Raw genomic sequence first — 12208 nt, forward strand, 5'->3', positions numbered from 1 at the left:
AGGATGTTTATTTGTCTACCTAGTTGTTGCTGATCACCATCTCCTAGAATGTAAGCTTCTTGAAGGCAAAGATTTTATCTTGTGTACATCCATTTCTCTAGCACCTGGTGCAGAGCAGATGCTCAGTAAAAATTTGATGAATGAAAGAAAAATGGATGGATGGATGATGGGTGGGTAAATGGATGGATGGATGGATGGATGTATAGGTGGGTGGATAGATTGATGATGGATGGATGGGTGGATTGGTGGATGATGGATGGATGGATGGGTAGATGGATGGATGAGTGGCTGACAGATGGGTGAATGGTGGATGAATGATGATGGATGGATGGACATGTAAATGGATGGATGGATGTGTGGAGGGGTGGGTGATGGATGAATGATGGATGGGTGGTAGATGGATAGATGAGTGGATGATGGATTGATGGATGGGTAGATGAAGGATGAATGATGAGTGGGTGGATGGATGCACAGATGGATGGATGGGTAGATGGATGAGTGGACAATGGATGAATGATGGATAGGTGGATAGATGGATGGATGGGTGGGTGATAGATGGGTAAATGAATGATATATGAGTGGATGATGGTTGAGTAATAGATACCAGTTACTTACATGAATAATCTCATATAATCTGCACAAATGGCCCCATGGTGTGGTTGTGGAATGGACTCATATGTGACCTTAGGGTGTGGTTTTATGTGTAGGCTAAAAAAAGAGAAGCTCAGGGAGCTTCAGAGGGATGAAGAAAGTTGCCCAAATTTCCCTTATAGATGTCAGCAGGCATGGGAACCCAAGTCTCCCAGTTCTAAATCCTTTCAAAGGAAGGAAAGAAAGGGAAGGGATTTATGCTTCTTCATTTGTCCTCCTTGGATCAGAGAATGACCCTCACTGACATAGTCAAACTAAGTAACCTCCAGTGGCCCAGGCTGGCTCACAGCTTCACAGCAGCAAGAAGCCAGTCACCCCACAGAGGGGTCCCTGAGATCCCTCACCTCATCCTTGTCATTCTTGTCAAGTATGGCTCACAGCCACGTCAGGATGAATTATATAGATGCATGGTAGCCACCATGACCCCAGCCCCAGGGCACTAATTTTATAGAGACGGACTTGGCTGCGCTGACAGCCTGGGAAGAACTGGGCCCATGTCAGTGTAGGAGGCTCAGAGAAGTGGAGCTCAGGGGTATCCTCTAGAAGAGAAAGCCCCAGCCTGAAATGAGAAAGAGAAGAGTTTGAAAGTACCTCCCAGAACTCAGCTATCTGAAGTTTGATGAATCAACGCCTCCAACCAATAGTCATGGAGCCACTTTTCTGTGTTAGGTCCCAGGGACCCCAAAATGAGAAACATGTGGTCCCTGCTCATGGTCTGAGTCGGGGAGACAAACAGACTTAATTACAGAATAAACAAAAACGAAAGTGATGATCCAGTCTTGAGAAATGCTTACGGTGACAGGACATGGGAAAGTGGGAAAGTGGCCATCGAAAGCCATGAATGTTCAGCCACTGAAAGGGGTAATATTCATTTTCTTCAGAGGTTCCTAGCCTGGCTGCACATACCCCCCACCTTGTTATTTAATGCATTAATATAGAAACATATATTACTGTAGCACAAATTTATGTTTTAATATTTTATTATTATATTGATATATAGTTGGTTTCCATTCTAATCTATTTTATTTTATGCATTTAATAACATGCTCTGTTAGAGTAGAAAGTGCTGTGTGTGTGTGTGTGTGTGTGTGTGTGAAGGGGTGGCAGCAGCAAGTGAGGGAGGGCTCCCTGACAGGGTGGGACCTTTAGAGCTCACTGCAGCGACCCCCACAGGAGGAGAATGCTTGGCCAGGCCAATGCCACGCCCCAGGCTCCAGCCTCCAGCAGGGGGGCCCAAAGCATTTTCCCTCTAACCAGAGTCTGTCCTCTCTCCAGCAGGTTTCAGCAGCGCCAAGAAGATCCGTGAGTATCACCCCAGCCCTGTCTTTGCCTCAGGGTGAGATTTCCCAGGGTTGCTCCTCCTGGCCCTGCAGGCCCTAGAAAAATCCTAGTGTCCAGAATCTGCTCCACTCTCCCCTCCCATGGCCCAATGGGGCCTTCTGAAGCCCCCGGGCCCTGTAGCAGTAGGGGCCTCCTCTCAGCCATTCAGACTGATAGGGATGGCTCAACTGTCCATTCCTCAGCACCCCCACTCTGCAGTCTGGATTGCCTCCCTAGTCACAGCACCTGGCCCTGCACAGCCGCCTCCCCACTCTGACCCCCACTGAGTCTGAGCCCTGAAGATGGGCGCTGTGCTTATGATCATCATGCAGTGACCCCAGGCTTCATTCACAGTACCTGTGCCAAAGTCCCAGGAGCCATGTGGGGCACTAGGTGTGCCCCCAGAGGAATACAGAAGGGGGTGCTGATTGTCTGTTGGGGTAGAAGTGCCAGATGTGCCAAGAGAGATGGGGCATAGTGTTCGGACTCAGAGGGCTACCCCTTCCAATGGGATGAGATGAGAGAAGGCATCTGGGAAGGACTGGCAAAGGTCTAGAGGCAGGAATGTGTGGGGGTGCAGGGGAGATGGTGGCTGGAGACTCATTCATGGAGAAGTGGGAATGCCGGACACTGCAGCCTTCTGAGCAGGGCTTCAGCAAAGACCCCAGCACCCAAAGTCTGGAGACGGTGGGAGGGAGGGACTGTTATGATGACTGCAACAGTAGAATAATGGAGGACCTACTATGTGCCAGACACTGTGTTCAGAGCTTTACAGGCATCTCATGCAATCCTCACCACAACCTTGTGTGGATGCCAGAATTATCCCCATTTTATAGATGAGCAAACTGAAGCTCAGAGAAGTGAAATCTCTTGGCCAAGGCAGCACCACTGTACCTGGTGGAACAGGAGTTAACATCCAGTCGAGCCCAGAGCCCACCGTCTCAACACCTCCTTGCAAGAGGCAACATCTCCAAGTCCCCCCTTCTCCCACCCCAGCATAGTAGTGACTGAGAGGGACATGGTGGTTCCAGGAAAAGAATTTTGGCACGGGACCCCCAGTGCAGAGCAAAGGCCATATGCATCAACACCAACCATTGGCCCCACACCCTCAACTCCATTGACCTGAAGCCTCCTGAGTTGTATTCTGAAGTAGACGCAGAGTGTCACAGCATCTTGGTACCAAACAAACACTCTGATGTCACCTGCTGGGGGATGGCAACTCCAGGCCCCTGTGCCACCACCTGCCTTGGCTGCTCCCCTGGTGGACATGGCCAGCCAATCCCAGCACTTTCCCTCCAGGCCCGGAGGTAACCACTACGGCTTTATCATTAAGAGTCTAATAGCAGATGTGCTGACAGTTCAGAGACAAGCTGTTTGACGTCTCTAATCTAAACCAACTCCCTCATTTTACAGCTGGCAAAGGTAAAGGGAGAGAGATTTCTGGCACAGCACACCGCAGATCACTGAAGAGCAGCCCATATTTCCTGACTGCTCCCCCTCCAGTGTTCGGCTTCACACCCTCAGCAGCAGCACTAGGAGTTCCCAGGTGGCTTGGGCCTCAGGGTTTGAGGCAGTTGGTGGGGGCAACCCCCAAGCCCGAGCCCAGAGAGCAACTCCCCTGCCTCTTAGTGGCTGAGACCCCTGGACATCATCCCCTTCATCCAGTAGCTCAACCGTGAAGGCTGGATGGTCAGAAAATCAATTCTGGAAAAGCCTGCTTAAGCCAGTCTGTTGACACCAGGTTTATCAGACTTAGCTGCAGTTGATTAGGCTCTGGGCAAACTCTAGGGTAGTGTCAGGGCCACAGCAATCCTTCCAGCATAGGTGGGAACCTCTGGTCTCAAGAGCAGACTGGCCTCCCTGTGAGGGGTCAGGGGACCAGAGGTTAGGGCCCAAGGCTCACAGGAGAGGAGGACCCTTCCTCAGCCTCATCCTCAGCCTGGTCTTCGGGCAGGTGCTGGGCCTCCTGAGAAATGTCCTCTCCAGAAGTTAGGGAAAGGGAGCCACAGGCCTAGACATCCACTCTCTCCTCAACAGCCCCTTGTGGGTGTCTCTGCTCCTGGCCCTCGCTCTGGTGACAATGTCATGGTCTGAGCTCTGGTTATACCCGTCAGGTGGGTGTATTGAAACTCGGGGTGACACAGGGGCAGAGTGCCTAGGATAAGCATTCCACTCAGACCTCCAGGGCTGCCCAGTTGGCAAGGGTACCCTGATGTGAGCGGCGTCCACTCCTAGGAAGGAGCACCTTTACCTACTCAGAGGTGCCATGGGCTTGCCAAGTGTTGCTCCAGTGGGTTGTCTCTCCCCCTCCCCCAGGGCACTTTTCCTTAATGCACTCCCTAGAGGCTGGCAAGGACCCTGAAGATCCTAATCACCCTGACCACGTTGTTTCTCCCAGGTTGGAGCTCATCCATGCCCAAAGCTCCGTGTGTTCATCAGTGAATATTTACTGAGTGCCCACTATGTGCCAGGCACAGCAGTTACCGGCACGATTTAATAAGATAATAAATGCAAAGTGCTTGCCACAGTGCCTAGCACACAGCAAGCCCTGGGCGTGTGCCAGCGCCCCGTAGGCAGCCTGTGGGTTTGCTCCCAGAAACGCACTGCAGTAGCTCAGCCATGTGCGTGGCTCGGGGTGGAGGAGAGAGGCTGCCGGCCCAGCTTTCCCTTTGCAGGTGAACTTTCTCGAAGTCCTAAGTCCATGTTTACCCAATCCTCCCGACTGGTAGTTTCCAATCAGGTGGTAGTAAAAAAAAAAAAAAAAAAAAAAAAAGGCATTAATGTAAATTAGAACCTGCCAGGCTGAAAGCACAGGTGACAGATATCCCAGCTCAGCATCCGTTGAGGGCTGAGTAGCTGGGCAGCTGGGGACGTGGCAGGGGGGATCCTATATACCTCTCCCACCTTTCACAGGCCTCCCCACTTTGCCCAGCAAGTACCACGTGGAGAGGACACGGGTCTTAATCAGAGGCACAGAGAGCCAGGCCCTGAGCTGGGGCTAGAGGCATCGGGAAACCCTGAAAAGACGTCTCTGGGGGGATGGCCGGAGGCACCCTGCGAGCTCAGAGGGCAGGTCGCTGGACCCCGCGGTGGGCCCAGGCGCCCTGGACGAGGCCTCTGCGCCGCTCGCCACCCCTTCCCTCCCTCCCTCCTCCGGGGCCTGTTCCCCAGCTGCGCCCCTGAGGTTGGCTGTCCCCCCCACAGGGGTCGTGAAGACCAAGTGCGGCCTCAGCAAGCCCTGCCCAAACGACTTCTTCGCCTTTAAAATCAGCAGCGGAGCCGCTAACGTGGTGGGCCCCACCGTGTGCTTCGAAAATCTTGTGTAAGTTTCTTGCGTCTCATTTCTCCTCGTTGGTTCATTGGCAGAGTCCGAGGCTGCAAGGGCGGGCCCTGGAACCAGCCCACACCTCCACTCGCTTCCTTTTACTCTGGGGGGATGAATCACAGATAACAATAATCCTTTTTTTTTTTTTAAGATTTTACTAATTTATTCCTGAGACAGAGGCAGAGACACAGGCAGAGGGAGAAGCAGGCTCCATGCAGGGAGCCCGATGTGGGACTCGATCCTGGGTCTCCAGGATCACGCCCTGGGCCAAAGGCAGACGGTCAACCACTGAGCCACCGAGGGATCCCCACAGATAACAATAATCCTAAGAGCTTCCGCATCTCACAGCTCCTGCTAAACGCTCTAGAAGCTTCCTCTCATTCATTCCCCCAGCCCTCCCAGAGGTGGGGCCGCAATGATCCCCTCTGTAAAGATGAGGAAGTTGAGGCTCAGCATTACCCAGCTGACTGATGGAGAGTCAGGATTTCAGCTCCGGTCTGTCGGACAGCCAGGCTGCTGGGCTTCCTATAAGGAGGAATGCCTTTGGGGACGGTTCAAAATCAAGATCCAGGCGTCAAAGTTCAGATGCAGCAGGTGCCAGGGCCTCCACCCAGGTGCAAGAGAAAGCACCATTATCCAAACCAGGTAGTAAAGGCCCTGGGACAGTAAGTTGATCCTACAAAAGAAGCCAGAGACAGGTGTTTTGTTTATTTATTTTTACTTCTTTCTTTAAATTCAATTTAATTAATATATACTGGGGGATCCCTGGGTGGCTCAGTGGTTTGGCGCCTGCCTTTGGCCCAGGGCGTGATCCTGGAGTCCCGGGATCAAGTCCCGCGTCGGGCTCCTGGCATGGAGCCTGCTTCTCCCTCTGCCTGCGTCTCTGCCTCTCTCTCTCTCTCTCTATCATGAATAAATAAATCTTTAAAAAATAATAATAATAATAATTAACATATACTGTAGTATTAGTTTCAGAGGTAGAATTTAGAGATTTCTTCGCATCCTCACCAACATCTGTCATTTCCAGACTTGTTCATTTTAGCCATTCTGACTGGTGTGAGGTGGTATATCAATGAGATTTTGATTTGTGCTTCCCTGATGCCGAGTGATGTTGAGCATCTTTTCACGTGTCTGTTGGCCATTTGTATGTCTTCTTTGGAGAAATGGCTGTTCATGTCTTCTGCCCATTTCTTGACTGGATTTTTTTTTTGTTCTTTGGGTGTTAAGTTCTTTATAGGTTTTGGATGCTAAAATCTGATGAGACATTTGCAGAGATCTTCTTCTGTTCTGTAGATTGTCTTTTGGTTTTATCAACTGTTTCCTTTGCTGTGCAAAAGCTTTTTATCTTGATCAAGTCTCAACAGTTCACTTTTGCCTTTATTTTCCTTGCCTTTGGAGACCTGTCTAGCAAGAAGTTGCTGCATTCGAGGTCACAGTGGTTGCTGCCCGTGTTCTTCTCTAGGAATTTGATGGGCTCCTGTCTTATGTTTAGGTCTTTCATCCATTTTGAGTCTATCTTTGTGTGTGGTATAAGAAAATGATCCAGTGTTATTCTTCGGCTTGTGGCTGTCCAATTTTCCCAACACCATTTGTGGTAGAGACTTTTTTCCACTAGATATTCTTCCCTACTTTGTTGAAGATTAGTTGATCATAGACTGAGCGGCCATTTCTGGCTTGTCTATTCTGTTCTATTGATCTTTGGTCTGTTTTTGTGCCAGTATCATACCATCTTGATGATTACAGCTTTGTAATATAACTTGAAGTCTAGAATTGTGATGTCACTAGCTTTGGTTGTCTTTTTCAATATTCCTTTGGCTATTTGGGGTCTTTTCTGATTCCATACAAATTTTAGGATTATTTGTTCCAGCTCTGAAAAAATATTGATGGTATTTTAATAGGGATTGTATTGAATGCGTAGGTTGCTTTGGATAACACTGTCATTTTAACAATATTTGTTCTTGCAATCCATGAGCATGGAATATTTTTCCATTTCTTTGTATCTTCCTCAATGTCTTTCATGAGTGCTCTATAGTTTTCAGAGTACAGATCCTTTGCCTTTTTGGTTAGGTTTATTCCTAGGTATCTTATGGTTTTTGGTGTAATTGTAAATGAGATCGACTCCTTGATTTTTTTTTTTTTCTTTCATCTTATTACTAGTGGGTAGAAATGCAACTGATTTCTGAGCCTTGATTTTATATCCTGCCATTTTGCTGAATTCCTATATCAGTTCTAGCAATTTTGGGGTTGTCTTTTGGGTTTTCCGTTTGTGAAGAACGAGTTTGACTACTTCTTTGCCAGTTCAGATGCCTTTTATTTCTTTTTGTTGTCTCATTGTTGAGGCTAGGACTTCCAGTACCATATTGAACAACAGTGGTGAGAGTGGACATCCCTGTTATGTTCCTGACCTTAGGGGGAAAGCTCTCAGTTTTTCCCCCATTGAGAATGCTATTTACTGTGGGCTTTTCACATATGGCTTTTATGATACTGAGATATGTTCCCTCTATCCCTACACTGTGGAGAGTTTTAATCAAGAAAGGATGCTGTACTTTGTCAAATGCTTTTTCTGAATCTATTGAGAGGATCATATGGTTCTTGTCCTCATATTAATGTGACCTATGACATCGATTGATTTATAGATGTTGAACCACCCTGGCAACCCAGGAATAAAGCCCACTTGGTCATGGTGATTTAATCCTTTTAATGTACTGTTCGATCCTATTGGTTAATATCTTGGTGGGAATTTTTGCATCCATGTTCATCGGGGATATTGGTCTATAATTCTCCTTTTCAGTGGGGTCTTTGCCTGGTTTGGGGAACAGGGTAATGCTGGCCTCATATAAAGAGTTTGGAAGTTTTCCTTCCATTTCTATTTTATTTTTTTATTTTTATTTTTTTTAATATTTTTTTCTTTATTTATGATAGTCACACAGAGAGAGAGAGAGAGAGGCAGAGACACAGGCAGAGGGAGAAGCAGGCTCCATGCACTGGGAGCCCGACGTGGGATTCGATCCCGGGTCTCCAGGATCACGCCCTGAGCCAAAGGCAGGCGCCAAACCACTGCGCCACCCAGGGATCCCCATTTCTATTTTTTAAAACAGCATCAATTCTCCTTTAAATATTTGGTAGAATTCCCCTGGGAAGCCATCCAGCCCTGGACTCTTAGTTGCAGGGAGGTTTTTGATTACTGATTCAATTTCTTTGCTCATTATGCGTCTGTTCAGGTTTTCTATTTTTTCCTATTTCAGTTTTGGTAGTTTATATGTTTCTAGGAATGTATCCATTTCTTACAGATTGCCTAATTCATTGGCATAGAGTTGCTCATAATATATCCTTATAATTGTTTGTATTTCTTCTGTGTTGGTCATGATCTCTCTTTCATTCATGATTGTATTTATTTGGGTCCTTTATTTATATTTTCTTTTTTATAAGTCTGGCCAGGGTTTATCAATCTTATTCTTTCAAAGAACCAGGTCTCAGTTTCGTTGATCTGTTCTACTGTTCTTTTGGTTTCTCTTTCATTGATTTCTGTTCTAATCTTTATTAATTCTCTTTTGCTTACTTTAGGCTTTATTTGCTGTTCTTTCTCCTGCTCCTTTAGGTGTACGGTTAGGTTGTGTACTTGAGACTTTGTTTCTTGAAAAAGGCTTGTATTGCCGTACACTTCCCTCTTAGGACTGCCTTTGTTGCATCCCCAAGGTTTTGAACAGTTGTGTTTTCATTTTCATTTGTTTCCATGAATTTTTTTAATTCTTTAACTTCTGGTTGGCCCAATTTTTCTTTAGTAGGCTGCTCTTTAATTTCCATGTATTTGTGTTCTGTCCAAATTTCCTCTTGTGATTGAGTTCCAGTTTTAAAGCACTGTAGTCTAAAAATATGCAGGGAATGATACCAATCTTTTGGTACCAGTTGAGACCTGATTTGTGACCCAGTATGTGATCTATTCTGGAAAACGTTCCATGTGTACTCGAGAAGAACGTATATTCTGTTGCTTTCAGATGGAATGCTCTGTATGTGTCTGTGAAGTCCATCTGATCCAGTGTGTCATTTAAAGCCCTTGTTTCGAACGTGAGAGACTCCTAACTCTGGGAAATGAACAAGGGGTAGTGGAAGGGGAGGTGGGCAGGGGGATGGGATGATTGGGTGATGGGCACTGAGGGGGCACTTGATGGGATGAGCACTGGGTGTTATGCTCTATGTTGGCAAATCAAACTCCAATAAAAAAATATACAAAAAATATACAAAAAAATAAATTAAAAGTTGGGCTAGTAGGTTGTTTCAAAATTAAATAAAAATAAAGCTCTTGTTTCCTTGTTGATCTTCTGCTAAGATTATCTGTCCATTGCAGTGAGTGGGGTGTTAAAGTCCCCTACTATTATTATATTATTATTAGTATGTTTCCTTAATTCTGTTATTACTTGATTTATATAATTGGCTGCTTCCATGTTAGGGGCGTAAATATTTACAATTGTTAGATCCTCTTGTTGGATAGACCCTTCAATTGTGATACGGTGTCCTTCTCCATTTCTTATTACAGTCTTTGGTTTACAATCTAATTTCTGATATAAGGATTGCTAACCCAGCTTTCTTTTGATGTCCATTAGCATGATAAATGGTTCTCCACCGCCACCACCCACTTTCTTTTTTTAAAAGATTTTATTTATTTATTTATCCATGAGAGACATAGAGGCAGAGACAAAGGCAGAGGGAGAGGAAGGCTCTCAGCAGGGAGCCTGATGCAGGACTCGATCCCAGGACTCCGGGATCATGACCTGAGCCAAAGGTAGACACTCAACCGCTGAGCCACCCAGGTACCCCTCACTTCATTTTCAATCTGGGGGTGTCTTTGGGTCTAAAATGAATCTCTTAGATACCATCAACAGGTCTTTTTTTTATCCAATCTAATGCCCTGTGTCTTTTGGCCTATTTACATTCAGAGTAACTATTGAAAGATATGAATTTAGTGCCATTGTATTACCTTTAGAATCACTGTTTCTGTATATTGCCTCTGTTCCTTTCTGGTCTGCATTACTTTGGGGCTCTCTCTTTGCTTAAAGAATCTCCTTTAATATTTCCTGTAGGGTGGTTTACTAATCACAAATTCTTTTAGTTTCTGTTGGTCCTGAAAGCTCTTTATCTCTCCTTCTAAATGACAGCCTTCTAGGTAAAGTATTCTTGGATGCATATTTTTCTCATTTAGCACCCTGAATATATCATGCCAGTCCTTTCTGGCCTGCCAGGCCTCTATGGACAGGTCTGCTGCCAGCCTTATGTTTCTACCCTTGTAGAGTAAGGACCTCTTGTCCTGAGCTGCTTTCAGGATTTTCTCTTGAGACAGGTGTTTTATTTTATTTTATTTTATTTTTGAGACAGGTGTTTTAGTAGGGATTCTGAACCTAACTCCAACTCACTTAAGCAAAAGAAGAAACTTAGTGATTTACATATAAAAAATCCAGAGATATCAGGCTTTAGGACCAACTGGATCCAGGGGTTCAAACCATATCATCAGGGATCCCTCTCACACCATCTCTAGCCTTGTTCTCCTGTTAGATTCAGTTTTCTCAACAGTGAAGGAGGGAAGCCACTAGCTGGTTGATATATTAGCCCCGGGTGGCACCCCACTGGGAAGAAAACTTTCCCATCCAAATCATCCCTGTAGAAGTCCCAAGACTGAGTTTCATTGGCTGGCCTGGGTTACATGACCATACATACCTGGCTCAATCATGGTGGTCAGGGACACAGGATGCTCTACTACTTTTCCAGGCCTGGAAGACGGAGATCAATACCAAGAACTACCTGGTCTGAAAGTAGAGAAGGACAGTTTTCCCAAGAAACACTGGAAGACTGGCATGTGGATGCTGCACAGGCAGCTGGACTCCACACAGCAATCCCAGACTCTGCAGGGTGGCAGCAATGTTCTGGGTTCAGCCTTCTTCCTGGCAGCCAGGCCTCACTGCTTGGGGGAGGTAGGCCGGTCCCACCTCCAACACCTCAGATCCCCAGGCAGGGACCTTCCCTCTTTTCTGAGCAGATTGTTCCCATCCAAACATGCCAGGAGTATTCTTCAGAGAATCCAGCCCACCGCTCGTTTCCAGGAGAAAACAGATGGCCCAAATTATTCCGTGTGCTTCCTAATGCTTCTGCATAGCACCATGTGGGCCCTCTCAGAGCCACAGAGTCACAAAAGCAGAGTGTTCGTTCCACACTTGGGACCAACTGTTGTATTTTGTTTTTCTTCTTCTTTAGGATCATGAGTCCCGTGAAAAACAATGTGGGCAGAGGCCTGAACATTGCCCTGGTGAATGGTGAGCTGCTGATCCACATACCACCACCCCCGACCCCAGAAAGCCCCTACATACTCTTCGTACTGGGAGGGGCAGTGGCACGGGGAGGTAGTTACACATTTATTCAACCAACACTGGCTCAGCCCCCATCAAGTGCCTGGGGCCGTCCTGTAGTGTGCAGGAGGAGAAGCCTGTGGAGACAGAAGGTCTAAGAGACCTGGTCCTACCCACCAGAGTCCTGATCAGGCCTCTGCCATGTGCAACTATCCCAAGAGGGTATGCTCCTCCTGTGAACCATGACCCCGTCTTCAAGGTCACACAGCCTAAACCAACACACATGAAACCATGGGGGACAACTACCAACAACGTAAGATCGTGAGCTGATCACACACCTTCATTCATTCACTCAACAAAGATTAACAGCAGCTACTGTGGGCCAGGCCCTGTACAGAGCACTGGGTGGTCAGCCATGAACTAGAAGGGCAGGCCCCGGTCTCATACTCCCTAAGGTGTCCAGGAAGTTGACAACCAATCCAACGTGGTAAGCATCTATGAAGGAGAAGGAAGCACAGCCCTGAAACCTGGGACACAGAGCTGGGAGCGGCAGTAGTCAGGGGAGGCTTCCAGAGAG

At 46.9% G+C, this 12208-nt stretch overlaps 1 protein-coding gene across 5 annotated transcripts in view; it reads left to right on the forward strand.

The window, feature by feature from the left end:
• FAM3D (FAM3 metabolism regulating signaling molecule D) overlaps nt 1–12208 on the forward strand; it is a 36082-nt gene that overhangs the window by 13926 nt on the left and 9948 nt on the right. For 4 of the 5 annotated variants that reach the window (XM_038565995.1, XM_038565994.1, XM_038565997.1 and 1 more), the window contains exons 4-6: nt 1927–1953; nt 5176–5293; nt 11540–11598. In XM_038565995.1, coding sequence (XP_038421923.1) covers nt 1927–1953; nt 5176–5293; nt 11540–11598 — 204 coding nt within the window. The remainder of the gene's footprint in view (nt 1–1926; nt 1954–5175; nt 5294–11539; nt 11599–12208) is intronic. The other variant, XM_038565998.1, reaches the window with a different exon arrangement.

The sequence above is a fragment of the Canis lupus genome, chromosome 20 (genome assembly GCF_011100685.1).
Source record: "Canis lupus familiaris isolate Mischka breed German Shepherd chromosome 20, alternate assembly UU_Cfam_GSD_1.0, whole genome shotgun sequence".
NCBI classification, from domain to species: domain Eukaryota; kingdom Metazoa; phylum Chordata; class Mammalia; order Carnivora; family Canidae; genus Canis; species Canis lupus.